The 21,089-nt window shown below is 39.8% G+C and overlaps 3 protein-coding genes across 8 annotated transcripts; 2 read left to right on the top strand and 1 right to left on the bottom strand.

The window, feature by feature from the left end:
• The first annotated feature begins 620 nt into the window (after positions 1-620).
• Positions 621-11,010, top strand: ankmy1 (ankyrin repeat and MYND domain containing 1). 4 transcript variants are annotated; one of them, XM_063892314.1, is made up of 20 exons: positions 621-1,359; positions 2,048-2,194; positions 2,606-2,800; positions 3,074-3,115; positions 3,199-3,437; positions 3,951-4,167; positions 4,353-4,514; positions 4,640-4,713; positions 4,895-5,456; positions 5,544-5,725; positions 5,803-5,974; positions 6,510-6,650; positions 6,758-6,865; positions 7,041-7,148; positions 7,285-7,407; positions 9,416-9,517; positions 9,648-9,798; positions 9,882-9,981; positions 10,122-10,276; positions 10,510-11,010. In XM_063892314.1, the coding sequence occupies exons 1-20, from the start codon at positions 1,165-1,167 to the stop codon at positions 10,710-10,712; spliced, it is 3,378 nt and encodes a 1,125-aa protein (XP_063748384.1). In that variant the 5' UTR covers positions 621-1,164; the 3' UTR covers positions 10,713-11,010. The 4 variants fall into 4 exon arrangements, with proteins under 4 accessions (XP_063748384.1, XP_063748383.1, XP_063748387.1 ...); XM_063892313.1 differs by having other exon boundaries at positions 622-1,359; positions 5,541-5,725; XM_063892317.1 differs by lacking the exon at positions 2,048-2,194 and having other exon boundaries at positions 622-1,359; positions 5,541-5,725.
• LOC134870230 (E3 ubiquitin/ISG15 ligase TRIM25-like) lies at positions 9,575-12,981 on the bottom strand. The gene is made up of 2 exons (XM_063892321.1): positions 11,822-12,981; positions 9,575-10,685 (listed from the first exon to the last, which is right to left on the bottom strand). Exons 1-2 carry the CDS (start codon positions 12,870-12,872, stop codon positions 10,681-10,683), a joined length of 1,056 nt encoding a protein of 351 aa, XP_063748391.1. The 5' UTR covers positions 12,873-12,981; the 3' UTR covers positions 9,575-10,680.
• A 1,491-nt stretch (positions 12,982-14,472) lies between these two features.
• On the top strand, positions 14,473-20,739 carry LOC134870229 (E3 ubiquitin-protein ligase RNF14-like). Of its 3 annotated transcripts, none has more exons than XM_063892320.1 (8): positions 14,473-14,870; positions 15,228-15,358; positions 15,491-15,950; positions 16,032-16,390; positions 17,002-17,080; positions 17,519-17,722; positions 18,607-18,779; positions 19,073-20,739. In XM_063892320.1, the coding sequence occupies exons 1-8, from the start codon at positions 14,717-14,719 to the stop codon at positions 19,202-19,204; spliced, it is 1,692 nt and encodes a 563-aa protein (XP_063748390.1). In that variant the 5' UTR covers positions 14,473-14,716; the 3' UTR covers positions 19,205-20,739. The 3 variants fall into 3 exon arrangements, with proteins under 3 accessions (XP_063748390.1, XP_063748389.1, XP_063748388.1); XM_063892319.1 differs by having other exon boundaries at positions 15,491-16,390; positions 19,073-19,245; positions 19,693-20,739; XM_063892318.1 differs by having other exon boundaries at positions 15,491-16,390.
• The last annotated feature ends 350 nt before the right edge of the window (positions 20,740-21,089 follow it).

The raw sequence follows: 21,089 nt of genomic DNA, 5'->3' as shown, positions 1-21,089 counted from the left end.
CTTTATCAAGACAGTAGTAAATTAATATGCATAACAAATAACTACTTTTCTAAAAAGAAAGTGGAATGCAAAGATGTGTTAAATTGTACATAGGGATTTAAATCTGTCGACCAAAAAACAGCTAAATTCTTTTTTTGAATGAATGGATTTTATTCATGGCCGAATGAGTACATGTTTTATAAATATAGAATAGTTTTCAATCTTTGAGGATCTGCCTCAGTAATATGTTTTATTCAGTAGAGCAGTTCTGTACTGTAGTCTATTAACTATATATACCTAGGAGACCAGACCTGTTTTCTTTTACCTGTTCTTGGCTAGTTTTATATTCCTATACTACATGCCACTGATTATTTATCCATTTAAACTTGGAGAGGAAGATAAGAAAAAATTAAGGAACTGTGAGCATGAGGATTATTGCAAAACTGGTTGTAATGGCTTAACACAGCTGTTAGAATGCTGTAATGACGCATTTGATGTTAACTGATGGAGGGAACAGCATACTGTAGGATGAGACCCACTTTCGAAGTGTCAGTTACAGGAGAAAGTGTCAGGTGACATTTAAACAAACACACCCTCACAGGGTGGTCCTGCTTCATTGACCCTATATAGAGGGACACTTACCCACGACAATCCTCCGTGCTCTCTAACAATGACCTACTTTCATTTGTCACAACTATTTATATTTCATTATCCTGCTGTGCCTTCAGTCTGGGTTGCTTCCCTTTCTCTAACAGGGATCTTAAATATCAACCAAAATCTCTTAATCTGAGTGTTTGTAATGTGTTAAAAATCTGCAAAACCGCTAACGTAATCTCAAAACCTAGTAGAATTAAAATAATAATGGTGAGTTCGAAAAATAGAAGCAATTTTAAAGGAGGTTGGATATAGTTACCCTAAAATCCTTCAATATTCCACGAATCAACCCATGACAACGCTAACAATACTGTTCTAAAGTTTGTCTTTCGTCTGCTCATGCGTGCGGGCTCCTACCTCCAACCGCAGAGACTTCTCCTGTTGTCGTGACAACCGGCGCCTACAGGAAACTCAAAGCTCAAATCTGACTTCTGACAGCTAAAGTTTTCTCCTAACGTTAACTCTCAACTCGTTGTTAAGCTCCAATGGACTCGGCTGAGTTATTTTCAGAGAAGATACGTGCTAGTTAAAATGCTGCCGACCTGCAAAGGAGCTGCGGTGCCGGGGGCAAGCAAACGAAGTGACGGCCTCAGAGGAGCTCAAAGCGGGGAAGAGAGACGACAAGACCTCGGGGTTCAGGAGTGGCCCGACGGATCCAGATACGAGGGAGAGTTTGAGAATGGGTTCAAACACGGAAACGGGAGGTACACCTGGAGAAATGGAGAGGTAGGTCTAACGTATATTTAACGTGTTAACGAACCAGGCAAATATAAAAGAGGCCTTTTTAGCAGAGGTGGGTGAAGGACTCAGATCTTGTACTTAAGTAAAAGTAGAAGTACCATAGGAGTACTCTTGTTACAAATAAAAGTCATGCATTCAAAATGTTACTCAAGTAAAAGTACACAAGTGTTAGCTTCAAAATATAACAAAAGGAAAGTTCTTACTATGCGAATTTTAGAATGATATAAATGATACAGTATTTTGATTATAACTATTGATGCATTAAAGTGTTATCAGAGCTGGTAGAGGTGCAGCCAGTTTTAATGACTTTGTTTACTGCAGGGTAGCTGGTGAATTTACTCCCGGTGTAACTAAAGTTCTTTTTAAGTGTTTATATTTCACATAATTCATGCAAATTTGCAAAGTAACTTAAGATATAACTAAATGTAGTAAAAGTACACAAATTACCTTGGAATTGTAGTGGGGTAGAAGTATAAAGTAGCATAAGATTGAAATACTCAAGCAAAGTGTCTCAAAACCGTACTTACGTATTTGAGAAAATGTTACTTTACACCACTAGTTTTTAGTTTAAGTTTACCTTAGCCAAGCTCAGCTTTCAGTCTTTTCAGTTTTATGTAGGCTAAAAGAAAATGAAGTTTTTATTAGAGGTTAACCCGGCCTGCTCTTCGTGTAGTCCTATGAGGGCTCTTTCTACAAAGACTACAGGCATGGAGCTGGAGTGTACTGCTGGCCTACAGGCCACAGGTTCACTGGCAAGTTCTACCTTAACAGAAAAGAAGGATACGGACAGCAACAGTTCCCTGACGGAGCCACCTTTCAGGTAAATTGTATGAATAGATGTACAACAGGCATTTTAAAGCCCAGATACCCTCTCTCCAATCTGCCATTACGGGCCTGCATGCAGGCTCACATACATAAACACAGGTCAGACATGCATTCAAAGGTTTGTCTGATAATTGGAATCATAGCACATATTCCTGGCATCAGTATTGAGTTAAAGAAAAAGGCACATATTAATGCATATGTATTTGTGGTCGCATATGGGCCATGGTAGGTTAAAATGATAAATACGCTGCAGGGACAGAGGGTCATTATACATTCTAAAACAAAATGGGTTGATCAAATCCTGCAATGTAAAGTCATGTGTTTCCAAGACAAAAAACAAAATAGTTGCAGTTTTTTTTGTTGTCTTTTAACAGTATAAAGGAATAAACCTCTCCCTTCCTCTCAGGGTTTGTACCACGCTGACCAGAGGTTTGGTCCAGGTGTGGTAACTTATCCAGATGGGCGTACAGATGTAGGTCTGTGGCTTGGGGAACGCCTGCTAAGGTTCTGTACCTCAGTGAAAGAGGGCTTCAGCCTGAAGAAGTTTCCGGAATATGCTGCCTACATGAACTCACCTGCCATCACAGATTCTATGACTCAGGTAAATGCTGACCACTGTCTCATCCACAGGTGAAAACTGTAAGAATGCCAGGCTGTAACAAATGTTTTTGTACATAATATTCTTAAAAATGATCATGTCTTACTGTTTTTGAAACTCAGACAAGAAAATATAAAACATATTTAGCTGACAGGCTGCATCATTCATCTTTGTAACCCACTGAATCATTGATATTAAACGACAAAAATAAATCATAGTAAATTATGTCACTAAATTTAAATACATTTGCAAAATTGGTCTCCTCTTTCTTACCAGCATCCACCTAGTCCACAGAAAGAAGCCATGATGGACTCTAAGGTGATGTACTGAAATAAAAAAAGAACATTATTGGCTTTGTGATCTCGCTCTAAACATATAAAATATTTCCCCATTCTCCTCAGGTGGATAGAGAAAGGGATCTGCAGTCAGAGGACAATTTTATACTCCCTCCGGGCATGGAGAGTTACTCAACAGATGGTGATCACTTGCCACTGCCCCCTGGCCGAAGAAGAGAGCTGGATCAGCACTTCTACAGCGAGCTGTGGGAGCCGGACACTTATCCGCACGACAGTTATGAGCGAGACCCTCTCTCCAATCTGCCATTACAGGCCCGCATGCAGGCTCACATACACAATCACAGGTCAGACATGCATTGGAAGGGTTATCTGATTATTGGAGTCAAAAGCACATTTTCCAGGCATCAGTATAGAGTTAAGGAAAAACACATATATAATCATGCACATGTATGTATTCGGGCCATTAAAGATTAAAATTATAAATACACAGCAGGGACAAAGGGGTATTATTTATATATATATATAAATAAAATAGGTTGATCTAATCTTGCAGTATAGCCATGTGGTTCTTAGACAAAAAATAAAACAGTTCTGAATTGTTTTATCTCTAAATGTGTGAAAATACATAGAATTGTTGAGTCTTCTCTCTAAAATGTGTTTTTTTTTCTTCTCATAAATATACCATTTAACTCTCCAAAAATATTTTGGCTCATACCATATTGAATATAACATTAGTTTTTTTTGTTTATGTCTTAAATAGCACTTATACACCTCCATACCTATGTGAGTTTTGTAATGTAAGAATACTAAAACAATATATTTCCTAATTATTATGTATTTGTGTGTGGGTCACTCAGGCTACAGGCTGAAAATGTGGACTTTGACGTGGCAGCTGTTCTCTCTCTGAACAGAGACAGTTCTGGTCCTAAAGGGCCTTTGGAAGTCAGTTCAGAGCTGTTGATCCAGCATGCCTCCCGAGGGGAACTGCAGGCCGTCTCACAGATACTACGGACCGGTTTGGTCCGCCCTGATGTGGCAGATTCACAGGGACACACTGCACTGATCGCTGCTACAGTAAAACATTACTGACATTTTTATTTGACAATGGTTTCTTTATTTATTTTTCACTCATTTGCTCTTTAAACGTTATGCATTACCATTAAAACCCATGCTAGCCAAATGTACGTTTTGTTGGTTACAAATAAAGATCTAAAGGGTTATTAATGTCTCTCTGACTGTTTGATTTTGTTACCTGTCAGGTAAACTGCCATAATGATGTAATCCAGCTGTTGTTGGATATGGGTGCTGACATTGACAAGATGAATTCTGAAGGAATGTCTGCCCTGGCTGTGTGTCATGTCCTCTACTACCCTTTCCAGTCCCTGCACAACACTTCAGTTGAACCACCAGCCAAAACTCAAGTAATATTTAACAAAATGTCGTTTTTCTTTTACCTCTTAACGTATGGAACTGTAGTTTATATATATTAAACCACATTTTTGGTCCAGGCAATTAAAAAACATCATGCGCTGTAATTTGTCATCAGGTTTCAAGGTCTGCATCTGCATGTGGGAACAGTCCCCAAATCAGCCAAGTGGACTTCACAACAGACACACCAAGGTTTAACAACAAACAAACCTATAACTATTTCCTTTTACTCTTTCTAGAGGCCAATAAGAAATCATTGTAATGATCTTATACATTTGAAGTAAAAGAATGGACATGTTTTTCTGCACCTTTTATAGTATTTGATTGACCGTCATGTCTCTAAAACAAATGAATGTGTTCCTTTCCCTTTCAGGACAGAAGAACTAACAGAGCACATTTTACACCACAGCAGTAACGTGTCTCACAGCAGTGAGCTCATCACTGCTGAGCGCTGGCCTGGCCTGAGTGAACCTGAGACAGACACTGAACACCTAAAGGAGGAGAGGAAAGAAAAAGAAGGAGAGGAAAGAGAGGGTACAGAAAGAGAGGGAAGGGAGAGAGAAAGAGAAGAAAGGAACAGCAGGGAGGATGAGAATGAGAGCAAAGGGGAGGAAAGAGAGATTGAGAGCAGATGTGGTCCAACATGTGAAAATGAAGGAAGTGAGGTTAAGGGGAAGGAAAGAGAATTTAGGAAGACAGATGGAGATTTTGGGCCTGGTGAGAGGAGAGAAACAGAGGCAGGCAATGGGAATATTGAGGAAGACCTGGAGAAGGTAGTGAAGAGTAATAATGAAGAGGATATAAAGGAGGAAGCGGAGAGAGGAAGTGAGGATGTGGCCGGTGTGGAGCGCTCCATTCCGGTGTTTGATGGTGACATCGCACTTGGCAGCGTGCAGTGGACAGAGCATCGAGCTAAGACAGCAGGAAGAGTTCAGGTATGAAGCACAAAAACCCCGTCCTGTCATTAGTTTGATAATATGGTTGAGATCCCTGATGTTTGCCTCATTCTCTGGCTGCAGCAGGTCAAAGACAAACAAGTGTCCCAAACCCCGACCTTTGACTCAGCCTGCTCCGTCAGCAGCTTTGAAATCCAGGTGACGGAGCAAGTGATGCAGCGCTCAGCAGAGGCACTGAGTCGCACAGGGGTCCCTCAGCACTCTGACACTCAGGAGACTGTACGAAAAATGGCCGCCATGAAAACTGAGTCAGTTCTGTGCCCCTCTGCCTTCTTCTTCCCATGCTGTTTGTTCTGTCTAGCACTGTTTATGTCTATCTGAACAGACACCGCGTTCGTCTGAACACCCTGAAGCTGTTATTGGAGCGTGGAGCTGACCCTAACACATCCAGGGTTCCCATGCCTGTCCTCTTTTTAGCCATTATGGCGTCTGACACTGAGGCTGTCAGGAGACTGCTGCTGTGTGGAGCTCGCACTGACATTCCCCTACCACCCGAGGTAGAAACATTTTTCATTTAGGGATGCATGATATGTGTCGGGCTGCTAAAGTATCTTCCAATATTAGGAAATTCATATTATCAGTCATATTTCGTAAATTTTGGCTAGGAAATTGCTTTTATTGAGTCAGCATCTACACTCTCTGATAGCAGTAGCACCTATGTACTGTAGTTGGTATGGGATCTGCCAATACAAACATGGAAGAACTAGTACTAGATAGCCAAACATGATGTTGCCAGTGTGGGCATTTGTTTTACAGTTTTTGAAAAAGAAAAAGGGGATGTATAAACTACAAGTTATGAACTTACTGAAATACAAACTCATCTTATCCGTATTGGTCTTGAGAAGCAGTTTTATTTTTGCGTATTGGCATCTGCTGAAAAAAGACAGTGTCAATAACCCCTATTACTTTTAATATACTACACTATTGTTGCCCCACAGAGAAAACAAATGAGTAATATCTAAAATCTCAAATAAATAATAAAACATCTTACCCTTTATACATGGTTTCCATTAACAATTCATCTTTCTGTAGAGGAAGGGTCTGTATCCCCTGCATGTAGCGGCTGGACTGCCGGGTCCAGCTGGTCCAAGAATCACAGAGTTGCTGCTCCATGCCATCACTGACCCAGACGCACAGGCATGCGACCAGAGCGAGATCTACGAACCAGATAAGGTGTGTTTCGGTCCTTTCAGCCTGTTCAACTCCTTAGTGGTTGAATTGTTAAGGGGATCATAAAACTGGTAAGAAAAGAGTTTCAGTCCGAGGTTGTGTTTTTACAGATTTTCAAGAAGGCGAAGGAGCCACTGAGCAGCAGTGAGAGCCCACATCTCAAAGATGGAGGCACTACAGCCCTGCACGTGGCCTGCCAGAGAGACGGTGACTATCGGGTCAGTACTTATCCTACATGTAACCGTTCACACCTACACACTACCTGGACTTTCAATGTAACTGGTAAAATTTAAAGACATTTTTGGCTAAGACAGTTGAATATGTTTTGGCCTCAACAATCTCTTGACGGCAACAGATTTTAAGTTGCGATGATATTTGTATTTCTTGTTGCAGAATGCCAGTAAAGTGGTAGCCCTCCTGCTCTCCCACAGAGCCAGCGCTGAGCTCCTCTGGAGCGGACACTCTCCTCTCTCCCTGGCTATAGCGAGTGGCAATGACCTGGTAGATTCCAAAGACACACACACACACACACACCCACACACCCACCCACCCATAGTATATATACTGTATTGCACAGTGTAAAGTAATGCCTTCAAAACCTCGCTTTGTCTTGAGCCTGATACTTTTCCCAACCCAGGCAGTGGAGGAGCTGTTGAAGGGAGGTGCAGATCCTAACACCCCGCTGGGCCGCAGGGTGGGCAGCGCCTTCTGTGCCCTCGCCAACATCAAGTACCACTTAGGTGGCAACAGAGCTACACTGGTACACAAACAAGCACAGATACACACGCAAATAGTTGTATATATACAGTGGTATGCAAAAGTTTGGGCACCCCTTAGGAAAACCACTGCATCAGTTTGTCACTTGCTGAGCTTTTGAAGCAGCAACTTCATTTTAACATATGTTATACCTTATGGTAACAGAAACATCTCAGTAGTGAAATAACTTTTATTGGTCAAACAGAAACATGTTTATGTGCATTCAAACAAAAATAGGCATGTGCATAAATTTGGGCACCCCTAAGAAATAATTCCATTAATATTTAGTATTGCCTCCTTTTGCTGCAATAACGGCCTGTAGACGCCTCCTGTAGCCACAGACAAGTCCCTTAAGCCTGGCAGGTGGTATTTTGGCCCATTCTTCCACACAAAACGTCTCCAGTTCAGTCAGGTTTCTTGGCCTCCGTGCATGGACAGCCTTCTTCAAATAAATCCATACATTTTCAATGATGTTAAGGTCTGGGGACTGGGATGGCCATTCCAGAACATTGTACCTGTGCTTCTGCATGAATTCCTTGGTGGATTTTGATCGGTGCTTAGGATCATTGTCCTGCTGAAAAATCCAACCCCGGCGTAGCTTCAACTTTGTGACTGACTCTAGAACATTCTTGTCAAGAATCTCCTGGTACTGTAAGGAATTCATGTGGCCCTCAACTTTAACAAGTTTTCCAGTACCTGTGCTAGCCACACAGCCCCATAACATGATAGATCCTCCACCAAATTTTACAGTGGGCAACAAGTTCTTTTCATTGAATGCAGTGTGTTTTTTTCGCCATGCATACCTGTTCATGTTATGACCAAATAACTCAATCTTGGTCTCATCTGACCACAGTATTTTGTTCCAAAATGCTTCTGGCTTGTCCAGATGTGCTTTTGCATACCTCATGCGACTCTTCTTGTGATTAACACTCAGGAAAGGCTTTTTGCACATCACCCTTCCAATGAGCTCTTCCTGGTGCAAAGTACGCTGGATTGTGGAACGGTGAACAACCACACCATCAGCAGCCAGATGTTGTTGTAGTTCTCTGGAGGTGGTCTGTGGCTTCTCTGTGACCATTTTCACCATCCTTCGCCTGTGCCTTTCCCCTATTTTTGTCGGCCTACCACATCTTTCCTTCACACGGACTGTTCCTGTGGCCTTCCATTTCACAACTACGTTTCTGACTGTGGAGACAGACAGTTTAAACCTGTCAGATAATTTTTTGTACCCTTCTCCTAATTTATAATGTTGGATTATCTTAGCTTTCAGGTCAGTGGAGAGTTGTTTTGAGGTCCCCATCTTGCCACTCCCTAAGAAAGAACCTAGGCCAGGCACAGCCAGCTATTACCTATGTTAAATAGCCTTTTTCATGATTGGTTCCACCTGTCTTTGTAATTGAAGGTCTAATGAGCTAATCAAAGCAATTTTGTGCAGCAACCTGTCAGCTATAAATCCGTACAGGTGTTGAAATGAATGCTATTTATAAGGGTGCCCAAACTTTTGCACATCCCATTTTTTGCATTTTATTTTATTATAATAAAACTATGTAATGCTACCCTAAGAATTTTGGTCTGGAAAACACTAAAACGTCTACATCTTTGTAGGAAAACAAATGTTGTTGCTGTGATCTTCTATTATAAAGGAAAAGCAAATTGTCATGAAATCTCAGAGGGGTGCCCAAACTTTTGCATACCACTGTAGATGAAAATGTCTAAGATAGAAAAGCGACCATGTTGCCGATAACATTGCTTTCCTTCTGCGCTCTTGTTTATATATACATTTGTTTTTCAACTCTATACTGGTGTGCAAAGATTATTTTTTTACTATGAATATAAAATCCAGATCCAGTCATTTTCCCTTTACAGGGACATCCTCAAAAAACAAGGGTCACTTGATTGTTTCAAATAAGTTACATTTACTTTAACTCAAAAACTGCTATTGATAGAGTTATTCTGAGTTATTTTAAAGTATATATAGGTAATTGTGTGTGTGTGTCTATGTTTGGATGAAGCTGGAGATGTTGGCTAAGGCTGGGGCAGACATCTTGATGCCAGTTATGGTGGGGAATGTTTTGGGAACTGCAGTCGACTTTGCACACCACTCCTTCAGCCAGGTAACACAAACTTTAAGCATTTTAGTTTTTAATATGTGGCCCCATTAATATATGTCAATGGAGGGAGACACTGAAAGATTAGAATTCATTTCTTTTAAAATCCTTTTAACATAAGACTGTTACCATTTAGGACTTGCGTATAGCCAACACTCCATTCCACGCTCTGAGCATGCGGGAGAGGGAAACATTCAAAGCACGGCGCCAGCTGCTAAGCATGATGGGAGATCTGCTGACACAAACTGCTGCCCAGAGAGAGACAGAACAACACCTTACAACGAATAGTCAGTACAATGTTTTTTGAAACCATTTTGTGTGTTTTTTTAAAATTAAAACATAATGTATGTGTACTGTCTTTATGTTACAGTTACCAGTAGCACAAAGAGGTTTGTGTACAAATGGGCAGGTTCATCAAACGTGCCCCTCCCCAGCTGTGAAAGTATACCACCAACAACAATAAAACACAGGTACCTGTTCACATATACATTCATTCCCTTTGTGTCCCATTTATTTGTATCCTAATGTCATTAGCACCCTTCCTAGAATACATTTTTAGTTAAGGAAACATGTTTTTCAGGAGCCTGTACTTGTGTGAATGTTTTCTTAGGAATCCTGCCTTTAAGTTCTGCTATCACTGCGGTCGCTCTGTGTCTGTGAAGCTGACCGCATGTAGCCGCTGCCACAAGGTCTTCTACTGCTCCAGGACCTGCAAACTGAAAGCTTGGCATGAAAGACACAAGGAAGAGTGTATCCGGGTGTCAGGTGGGAATCAGGGCCTCTCCATACGACAGTAGCAACCCTGCTAACCAAACAACACCAGCCACTAATGAAGCCAAGACTCAACATTTTAATAAAATGACAATGTGCAACCTTCGTCATAGTGTTTTGAATCTATTGTATCTGTAGTATAATGTTGAGTATATGTTTGATTTATCTATCGGATGAACAGAGGATGTAAATATCTTTTCTTTTTTTTTTTGTCTCTCTCAATCCAGCATCTGCTGATGGCTTCCAGAAGAGTGTTGTGTTAAAATCCCAAAAGGGCCCCAGGCCCTTGACTGCCATGTTGAAATCCAAAACAGTCCCCCGGCCCCTGAGTCTCAAGTTGAAATTCCACAGAGTCTCCAAGCCCCTGAGCATGGCAGAGAAGGTGTTGGAGAGCCAAGTCAACCTGAAAGAAAACTACAGCTGCAACTGATGGATACTAAACGTTTTAATACTTAATAACAGCTTTCCTATCTAACATTGAAATGCATTTTGTTATATCATTATTTATTTAGTGGAATGGTAATGTGTTTACAATGTTTTGTGCCATAATTATATTTCGGCATTTTTACAGTTGTAGTTTTGCAATCAGATATAGTATTATTAAATAATGTAGTAATGTGTGCACCTGTCTGTGCTATTGTCACAGAATGATTCAGTTTGCATATTTACAAAAATGAATCCAATAAGAACCAGTAACTTTAATAAAATAACTTTTTATCATGTCTAAACTTTGTGACTAAAGCTATTACTGTTGATTTTTATTTCCATAATATCCTCTTATTGATTCGGAATGAATGAGTTAAGAATGTTCATCACAAATTTACCAAGATCAAAATATCTACAATAAAGGAATTGCTGGTGCTTTCTTTCTTTCTTAAGATCCAGACTGAAACAAACCCCCTAAATTACTTGTCTGTTTGGGTTTACAGAACTTAGCAGTGTCTCCATGAGAGAAATTAAGCCAAAGCCCAGCATAGAGAGGCTGAGTGAATGTGGTGTGGACTATGTGGAGGAGAGTCATGGTGTCTGAGATGCAGTAGAATGACAGAATACCTGCACTGTGATCCACGTACACTCCTACTCTGGATGACCAAGGGCCTGATATGGGGGTTTGGACATTATTGTGCCACAAGGTATAACTGTTATTGTTATATCTTAATGCCCAGGATTTGCTATTGAGTCCAAATCCACATTCCTTCCAGGTCCCTGCTCTGCTTATATTCCTATATGCGATTGCTATATTACCTCCTGACCCTCTCAACTCCACTTCCCAGTAACAACGTCCAATCAGACTCTCTCTACTTAGGACTTGTAAACACTCAGTGAACATTTCTGGGTGACTAGAAAAGGACTGCTGTATTACCGCTACTGTTGCTTTTCTGTTACCCTCAGATAATAACAGACGTGTGTTTGCTGTGTTTGAATCCATTGTGATTTTACTTGAATATTTCAAAAAATCAGTTCTGGTCTTGGGCTGAGGTATTTTCAGTAAAACATCTACATCACTCACTGTCAGTAAGATGTCTTTCCATTTCTTACTTAAAATGTCTTGGAGTTTATCTCCGACTTCTGCCACAGCCGCTGTCACATCTTCAAAGTAACGCAGGGGACGGATGTTGATGCTGGATGAGTCTGCATATTCGGTGAGTTGTGACACTGAAGGGAATTTATGAAGAAACTCAATGTGATCCTCTGTGTTTGAGAGCTGTTTCAGGTCAGCGTCGTTCCTCTGCAGCTCAGCGATTTCATGCTCTAGCTTCTCCTGAAGCTCTTTAACTTCACTCACTTCAGATTCCTGCTGAGATCTGACCTGCTGCTTTACATCAGAGCTTCTTTTCTCCATGAGACGGATGAGCCCAGTGAAGATGATCTCACATTCCCCCACTGCTTTATCAGCAAAGCGATTGATAGCCTCCACCTCCTGCTGAAGCAGCTTCATCTCCTTCTCTCTGTTCTGGATTCTCTGCTGGATGTTTTGTCGACTCCCCTCGAGTTCTCTGTGTTTCTCTGTCCTTTCTCCTGCAGCTGAAACTGTGTCATGACTTTTATGTTCATCTACAGAGCAGAGATAACAGATACACTGCTGATCAGTACGGCAGAACATCTTCATCACCTCATCATGCCGGGAGCAGATGTTCTCCTGAAGCCCCCTGGAGGGGTCCACCAGCTTGTGTTTCTCAAATGTGGGTGAATCATAATGAGGCTGGAGGTGTTTCTCACAGTAAGAGGCCAGACACACCAGACAGGACTTAAGGGCTTTCAGTTTTCTCCCAGTGCAGAAATCACATGCCTCGTCTTCAGGTCCAGCATAGCAGTGATCAGCAGGAGCAGATAGGAGTGCAGTCTTCTTCAGCTCCTCCACTAAAGCTCCTAACATAGTGTTTTTCACCAGGATTGGCCTTGGTGTAAAGGCCTGCCTACACTGAGGGCAGCTGTGGTTCGTCTTTCCATCCTCTTTATCCCAATAGTTTTTAATACAGTTCATGCAGTAGCTGTGTCCACAGGGAATGGCCACTGGATCCTTTAGTAGATCCAAACAGATCGAACAAGAGAAGGTTTCAAGGTCCAGCTGAAATCCTTTCTGCGCCATTTCACCTCTCAGCTACAACTGCCTCAGTTTCATTTCCCCAGAACCCTGAACTACTTTCAGCGTTGATCTAAATAACCAGTGTGTCTGCAGCTTTTGCATGTCACTATGTTGGTTACACCCATCTCCAAACTGTAGATCTAAAGGGGAGGGAACATGGAAATATATGAGCAGCACAAAGAGGGAGGGGTTATCAAACCAGGATTCATTCCTGGAAGAGAAGCGGTTTAAGAGTGATACTGTGTGTTCAACTCTTGTTTACAATAGAGCTAAATTCTAATTTAACACACTGGTCACTTCAGCTTTAAGATGACAAACTCGTCAAATCAGACGGTAAATAAATGTCCCCACAGTTTAAAATGTAACTGATACATTCTATTATTTTCCCGTTCAAACGACACTGCTTATGAAATAAAACTGCTGAAATACAACATGAATCATCAGTTATACAAATGATAACTCCTCGTAATATAGAGCCTTCAAGGGTTTACATCACATTCTTTTCCTCATCCGTTTCTTTCTTCAGTATTTTAATCCAGGGGTTCCTAACATAAGTGTCAAGCAACTTCAAAGGGCCAAATAATTAATGGAAGAGGAAATAGGAAATATGGGACTTGATTTGTGCTTAATACGGTTATTAGCTCTGTGTTTTCTAAGGCAAATGTTAATCGGAATTAACTAAAACTGTTAAATATATCGAGTGTATCAAAAGGGAACAATCATTTTCTCTGAAGAATGATCATAAGTAGGCTACATTAGGCTATTTTTTATTTTTTATTCCTCCACTGTTAGTTATATTCAATATATATATTGAATTGATCTATTCTGTACTTTGTACATCCATGGGATTATATTTCTTTGATCTCTGGAAAATGTAAGCATCTCATCTATTGGGATGTTAGACCCATGTCTTCATAACACAACACCCTGGTCTTTGCGCAAAGTAAGGTTTGTAAACTTACTTACAGTAAATTATCTAATGTTGGCCTGTTTCCAGAGGTGGAAGAAGTACTCAGATCTTGTAATAGAAGTAGAGAGTATAATACTCTGTTACAAGTAAAAGTCCTGCATTGAAATGTAACACAAGTAAAAAGTTTTAGCATCTAAATATACTTAAAGTACAAAAGTAAAAGTAGTCATTGCAGATTGGTCCGTTTCAGAATAATATGTCATTATAATTTATAATTTATTTATTATAATTATTGATCATTAAAGTGTTATCATAGCTGGTAAAGGTGCAGCTAGTTTTAATGACCTTGTATATTGCAGGGTAGCTTGTGAATTTTGGGGTAATTACAGGTGTAACTAAAGTCTGATTTAAGGATTGATTATATTTCACATAATTAATCAAAATCTGGAAAAGTAACTAAAGGTATTACATAAATGTGTGGAGTAAAAGTACACGATTTACCTCTGAAATATTTTGGAGTAAAAGCACAAAGCAGCATTAGAAATATTCAAGTAAAGTACAAGTCCCTCAAAATTGTACTGAAGTAGAGTACTATGTGTTTGACTTCCTACCTCTGCCTGTTATGCATAGTCATGAGCAGGGGGTGAGGTTTCTGCTTTATGCTGCACCTTGCATCATACACCGATGAATCAACTGGAGCAGGCTGGTATAGTCTACAAGAGCCTACACCGAGAAGTTAACCCACATTTTGAACGTTTATTTAAAGACTATCAAGTAATCTTTAAAAAGAGACAACGGTCGCCGAAACAACTAACCCGACATTTATTTATTAAACGTCAGCAGGATCAAGCTAGTTCACGCACTTATTTCTCGAACAAGCAGCTTCAGAAACAAACAGAGCGAGGAGCAGAAAGTGACTTTTGTTGGGACTGGAAATATGAATACGGACATCGAGGAGCAGGAAGACGAACTGCTCGCCTTGGAGAGTATTTTTAATTCGGAGGAGTTTGTTCGAGATGAGTCAAAGTCTGCCGGAGAAATCAGAGCGTGTGTTGAGCTGCCTGCAGACTTCCACGTGCTTTTGAAAGAAGGTAAACAAACCGGCTTAGATGTGATTTTGTTATTGATATAAATAGAAGGGTGTGGATTTTTTTGTCAGTAAGTGTAACTGATTTAGGTATATACTTCTGCTACAAATAGTTTCTCCCCAACAATGATTATCATTTAAAATGATCATTTCGCACACGTTTCGAAGTTCAAATATATGTCACATCACAAATGTCCAAAACACTCACAGTAAAGACTGAAATAAAAGGGATTGTCTTGATCCATTATGTGTCCACACCAGCACGAATAAAAGCATAAGACATATGTGGAAACCACAAATGTATTGAATATTTAAGTGTGTTTGCACTTTGGTCCTGTGATCTTATTGTCTTTTTCCAAAGGACACACCCTGAGGCAGTATGAGATATCATTCCTTCCACCTCTGCTGCTGACCTTTGAACTCCCTGAGGACTACCCATCCTGCTCCCCCCCCCTCTTCGCCCTCTCCTGCAGCTGGTTGACACACACTCAGGTAATCAGTTCAAGCCATTAGAGTCAATTAAAACTTTATTGATCACATTTACAGTCAGACAGAAAGAGATGACTGCAGATTACAAAGTGTCAACAAAGATTACATCAGTCAATTTGCTCTCATCTCCCACAGCTCTCTACACTGTCTGCTCAGCTGACTGACCTCTACCTGGCCACCGGAGGCGCTGTGGTGCTCTTCTCCTGGGTACAGTTTCTTAAAGAAGATGCTCTTCAGTTCCTCGACATCCATACTCTGCTGGAGCTCCCCTCTGACGAACACAGTACCCAGGACCCATTAAATGCTGCACTCTTGGAACCAAAGAACAATCAACCCAATCCAAAGTCAGGAACTCCAGTTTCTAATGTGTCAGATTCATGTAAACCACACCTTCCTGCACTATCCTTGGAAGATGAGAATCCAAGAGTGTTCCTTACAGATGGCCATGACCCCTCATACACTAAGCGAGCTGTGAACCTGATCCAAAACCCTTCTAAGGATTCTGACCAAAATGCACAAGCCTCAGATGCTAGTGAGGCTAAACAGAGCTCAGAGTTTATGGCTGATCACCAGAATGATCTGTCCTCAGCCACAGGCAAGTTGAAACATGGCCCCGACGACTTCCTGAATGAAGAGGATGTTTCAGCCTTATTAATACTTCCCTCTAACCCCTTAGAACCACTGGATCAAAGTGAACAAGGAGCTGCTTCTTTGCCAGCCCACTCCTCAGAATCCCCTCAGAATGAAGACCGAATGCTCTCTGGTCTCTCTCTCACTCCGTCACAAACTCTCCTCTCCCAGCTCTTGATCCATAATGTGGCTCAGAAAAAGAAAATATTTGCCACCACCGTGTTTGACTGTGGCGTGTGCTTTGAGGGCTGGCTCGGTTCGGACTGTGTGCAGCTGCCAGAGTGTGGCCACATTTTCTGTCGGGCCTGTCTCGGCAAGTTCTGCAAGCTCCAGATAAAAGAGGGGAACGTCCGAGGTGTCACCTGTCCTGAGGCTGACTGCCCTGCCACCCCTGCACCTGCACAGGTACACATCCATCCATCTGGTCCTTCTGCCAACCTCAGCTCTTCTTTGGGATGCCAACGCCTATGTTAAAGCTGTGCAACATTTTTTTACCTGAGTAAAAGTAGCAATATTACAACTTTCATAATCTGTTATGAGTGAAAATCATCCATTCAATATGTTACTCAATCTAAGTAAAAGTACAGAAATATTACTTAAATGGTCCTTGATTTATAAAGATATATAATTTGTATAATAACTTCATTTAAGTTTATATTATGTCATCCTATTATTTATTAATATGTAAGTAATCTTTTAATGCAGCATATGTTTGGGCTGGAGCATAGCTTATTAAAATGGTTTTATTTTAAATATGTTAATAACTATTTCACTATAGCTATTCAAATAATGTAGTGGAGTGAGAAACAGAATATTTTACGTTATTAAAAGTAAAAAGGTTTCAAATACAGTCTATGCAGATCTAAACAAAAATCAAATTATCCAGAATAAGCTTATATCAGCTAAAAAAGTATACGGTTCTACAAAAGTACACTTGTATTTATTAGTTTGCATTTTGATTTTGATTAACAGACCTCTCTGATAGTTTGTCTCGTTATACTCTCCGTGTGTTGTAGGTGAAGAGTCTGGTAGGGGAGGAGCTGTTCGGCCGCTATGATCATCTCCTTCTACAGTCAACTCTGGACTGCATGGCTGGTGTGTACCATTATAACCCTTAAGGGCAATCACTTTTAAATAGTTTGGAAAATTCATTGATTGCTATATTCTACATGACCCCCCCATAACACTGTTATTACACCCATATTACACATTAATACACTCCTATTACACAGTATTACACCCCTAATATACCCATATTACACCAATATTACAATCACATGACACTGTAATTACACTGCTCTACACCCATTTAACATATGGATGGAGTCGTTTGACAGGCTGACTCCATCCATATGTTAAATGGGTGTAGAGCAGTGTAATTACGGTGTCATGTGATTGTAATATCTCTAGGATACAGAAACCATTTAAGAGTACATGGGATGTTCATCTGCCATTTTCGAGCCAACTGTTAAAGCAAGACACATGAATAAACCAGACAGAAATAACAATTTTGAGCACCTCCCCATCACGTAGATGTCGTGTACTGCCCTCGGACTTCCTGTGGTTCAGCCGTCATTGTGGAGAAGTCAAACAGTGCAGCCCTGTGCTCTGTGTGCGGCTTTGCTTTCTGCGTCACCTGCAGGAAGACCTACCATGGAACATATGAGTGCGGGGCGAAGGACAGCACAAAAATACAGCAAGTACAGCAAGGCACTGCAAACCTGCCACAGTCACAAGGTACACAAGCATATGTGTCTTACATGTTAACTTATCATTTGTAAAGTAACTGAAAACCTAAAGCTTTTAAATAATATCATTTTATATCTATTGAAGTAAACTGTATGTTTTTTTCTTTTAAAATGTAGTGTGGTAGATGTTTTAAGTCGCATTAAAAGGAAAGACTTTAAGGACAAGTACAAGTAATATCAGCTGATCAAATCATTTTAGGTTGTGACTGTAATTTAGTTTGTGTTTCCTTAAAACTCTTTATCTCAAGACGACCTAGAATGTTTTCTCTTTCCATTATAGCGCATCACTTTATATTACAATTATTTTATAGTGTTATATTTTCACTTTATTGTCATCACATGTATATTGTTTTAGTATCATCCTTTAAGTATTTGGATGTTCACTTCCATATGTTGGTAATAAGGTTATTCTATTCAAATGTGTCTGCCTCTTATAAGACCATTTCTATATTATATTTGCTTCTTATTATGTGGTATTTTCGTGACTGAAATATCACCTGCTTTATATGAGACATATTTTCGTAATGCCTTTTATTATGCATGAACTTAGTGTTTTTATTTGCACTTGTCCCTCCATCAGTCTATGTATGGTCTCAATGTTGCTTTATATGATGTTCTCTCATGTTCCACATTTTGCATGTCATACAGGGGGGTTAAATGGCTTCTTTAATGTTTTAAATTGTGTTTTGTTCTGTACAGTTTTTAACCAAGCAGCACCTAAAATGCTAAATAAATACAGTTATTATTTTAATTAAAATTGTATCATCATCTTAAGCTCAAATTTGAAATTAAGTACAGTAATTTAGTAAACGTACTTACAGTAGACCCATTCCACCATCTCAGGCCGTGCTCTGTGTTTCTGTGTGTCTTCAGAGGGGCTGATGGCTCTCTGGGACGACTATGCCAGCGGCAGTAGGCAGAGGCAGCGCCTCCTGGAGAACAGATACGGCCGCATTGTAATGAGGAACACTGTGGAAAGCTATCTGAGTGAAGACTGGATTGTCCTTAACAGCAAGAACTGTCCTCACTGCTTCTGCAGAATACAGGTATTCAGATACTGTATTCACCTATTAGTATTTGTGTGTTCGGTCATATGCACAAGTCCTGCAATCTGGCTTTGATTACACATGAATTTAGGAGTGCATATGACCATGTGTTTAAAAATAATAGTTTTATTACAGTGTACATTTAGCCTGGCTCTGCCCTCCTACGTACTTCTGCTCAATTTTAATTTCCCTTCTCTGTACAAATGAAATTTAGAGAGTCTGGTAGGACCAGGCTATATTTCTATACCACTGAGTATGTGTTAACGCATATTTTATTGTGTTTTGTGTTGTAGAAGGACAGAGGATGTAATGTGATGACATGCTCTAAGTGCCTGAATAGGTTCTGCTGGGTCTGCCTCAACAGACTACAATTACGTCCAATGGAACACTTTGTGGACAGTCGCTGCACTGTCTACAACACGTAACCCACCCAGCTGCCTTCCCTGCCAGAGAGATGTAGCCCATGGTATGCCGTGTTTGAATCATTTTATTTGATAATGCACATAAATGCTGATTTTAAAATAGGGCAAACATTTATAAAAATGTGGAGTATGTTGCCAAAAAAACATGAGAAATCGCCAGTATTGGAAAAATGTACCCTATAGTAAAATTAAATGATATATTTATATACAGTGTATATATATTATTGTATAACATTTTAGAATTATAAATGTAAATACCAAAGTAAGTAACTTCCTCTAAACTTTACTCAAGGACATTTCTTGATCAAATGTATTATTATCTGTATGGGCTTTATGTAATGTTGCTACAGAGGGGCAACCAAAGTAATTTATTGTTAATTCATACAAAAAAAGCTAAAATCTCTCATAATTAATTTAATAAATAAATGAATATAACTAATTTGCAATCATTCACAAAATCAGAACTCTGTCTTACTGTGTCTGACCAACAGAGGGTGCTAAATAACAAGAATGCAACAACAACAACAACAACAACAACAACAACAACAACAACGGCTTGGGGACACTTTAACGTTTGCTCTTTTGTTAAATCTGTAAAATGCAGCTTTCTGAAAACATGCTTTATCATTATGTATTTAATAATAAACTAACAATACATTGCTGCATGCATGTTTGCAGCTCTGAATTCAAATATGAATATTATATGAAAGGAAATCGCTGAGTGGGCTTTTTCTTTTTATCATATCAGAGTTCATTCCTCAAGCATAATTTCTTCCACAGTTACAAATATTGAACGTAGTGGTTCTGCAACATTTTCATCATTCTACCACATATTTTCTTCAACAACGGACTAATTGTTTCCCAATCCTGTGGAGACACTTTTGAATGTCTTGTTTTGTTGGAAGAAGAGTCCAAAATCTAAACATATTCATATCCAAACATATTCTCTTCCACACATATCACACTAAGAAAACAAGTAGACTTTCACATTTAACCAGTAATACTCTGCTCTCTGCTCTACTTTCTATGGATTAGCTATTCATTTTCAAGTAATCCATGTAGCTCCATAGCAACTCACTTTTTAAACCCTTTCGTGTTATAGCTGGGTATTTAAGTCTATTTATACATTTGATGTCTTATGTAATTAATTGTTCTTCAAGTGTTTAAGCCATCCATTTACTTTACCGCTATAATGTAATGAAGCTAAGAGACTAAAGTTTGCAGTGGAAAAATGATTATTTTCCATACATGTGCCTGTCAAGAGCTGCTCACTTGATAGCGTTTCTGTATGTTTGCAATGCATGATTGCACTTTGTATGCGACATCTGCTTAAAAGGGAATACTATATTTATTCCATGGGAGTACTTGACGTTTGATTTTGTTGTTTATTTACTGTATGTACGGCTGATGTGACACGCAAACTTCTCAACCAGTATAAATAAAATCGAATGATTTTGAGTAAATAATGTTATAGTAACTTTTCCTCACAGAATCAACACAATTGTGGAATATGTTGCATTAAACAAAAACATAAGTTGCACGGTCTGCTGCGAAATCTTTTATCCTCAAATTTGCAACATTATATTGGTAGTTTTTTAGCCTTTTTTCCAGAAATGCTCAGTTTATACCATTTAAATGACCTACAGAGGGCACAGAGCAGGTAATTATTGGGCGTTTTACAACTACTCACTGATTGATTTCCTGTTTATTGTAACATCTCCCACCCAGTGGAACAAAGACCACGTTTGCATGTCACCAGGCTGTCTGAGACATCGTGATCGGAAATCTGCAGCTGTCTTTCATATAAAGCCAAAAAATACTGGTGCTCTCAGCTGTGTGTGTGGGGGGGGGGGGGCTCTCTCTCTTCCAGTAAACACCCTTTTTCCAC

The sequence above is a fragment of the Eleginops maclovinus genome, chromosome 9 (assembly GCF_036324505.1).
Source record: "Eleginops maclovinus isolate JMC-PN-2008 ecotype Puerto Natales chromosome 9, JC_Emac_rtc_rv5, whole genome shotgun sequence".
Lineage (NCBI taxonomy): Eukaryota > Metazoa > Chordata > Actinopteri > Perciformes > Eleginopidae > Eleginops > Eleginops maclovinus.
Note: the sequence above shows the minus strand (reverse complement) of the source record. Positions and strands in the feature narration are given on the sequence as shown.

Excerpts from the sequence above, each read along its gene's own strand:
- ankmy1 (XM_063892313.1), top strand. The coding sequence starts at position 1,165 with ATGCTGCCGACCTGCAAAGGAGCTGCGGTGCCGGGGGCAAGCAAACGA. Across the intron at positions 3,438-3,950 it reads GCTCACATACACAATCACAG|GCTACAGGCTGAAAATGTGG; the intron begins GTCAGACATGCA and ends TGGGTCACTCAG. Across the intron at positions 9,982-10,121 it reads CCAACAACAATAAAACACAG|GAATCCTGCCTTTAAGTTCT; the intron begins GTACCTGTTCAC and ends ATGTTTTCTTAG.
- LOC134870230 (XM_063892321.1), bottom strand. The coding sequence starts at position 12,872 with ATGGCGCAGAAAGGATTTCAGCTGGACCTTGAAACCTTCTCTTGTTCG.
- LOC134870229 (XM_063892319.1), top strand. The coding sequence starts at position 14,717 with ATGAATACGGACATCGAGGAGCAGGAAGACGAACTGCTCGCCTTGGAG. Across the intron at positions 14,871-15,227 it reads CCACGTGCTTTTGAAAGAAG|GACACACCCTGAGGCAGTAT; the intron begins GTAAACAAACCG and ends CTTTTTCCAAAG. Across the intron at positions 17,081-17,518 it reads AACTCTGGACTGCATGGCTG|ATGTCGTGTACTGCCCTCGG; the intron begins GTGTGTACCATT and ends CCCATCACGTAG.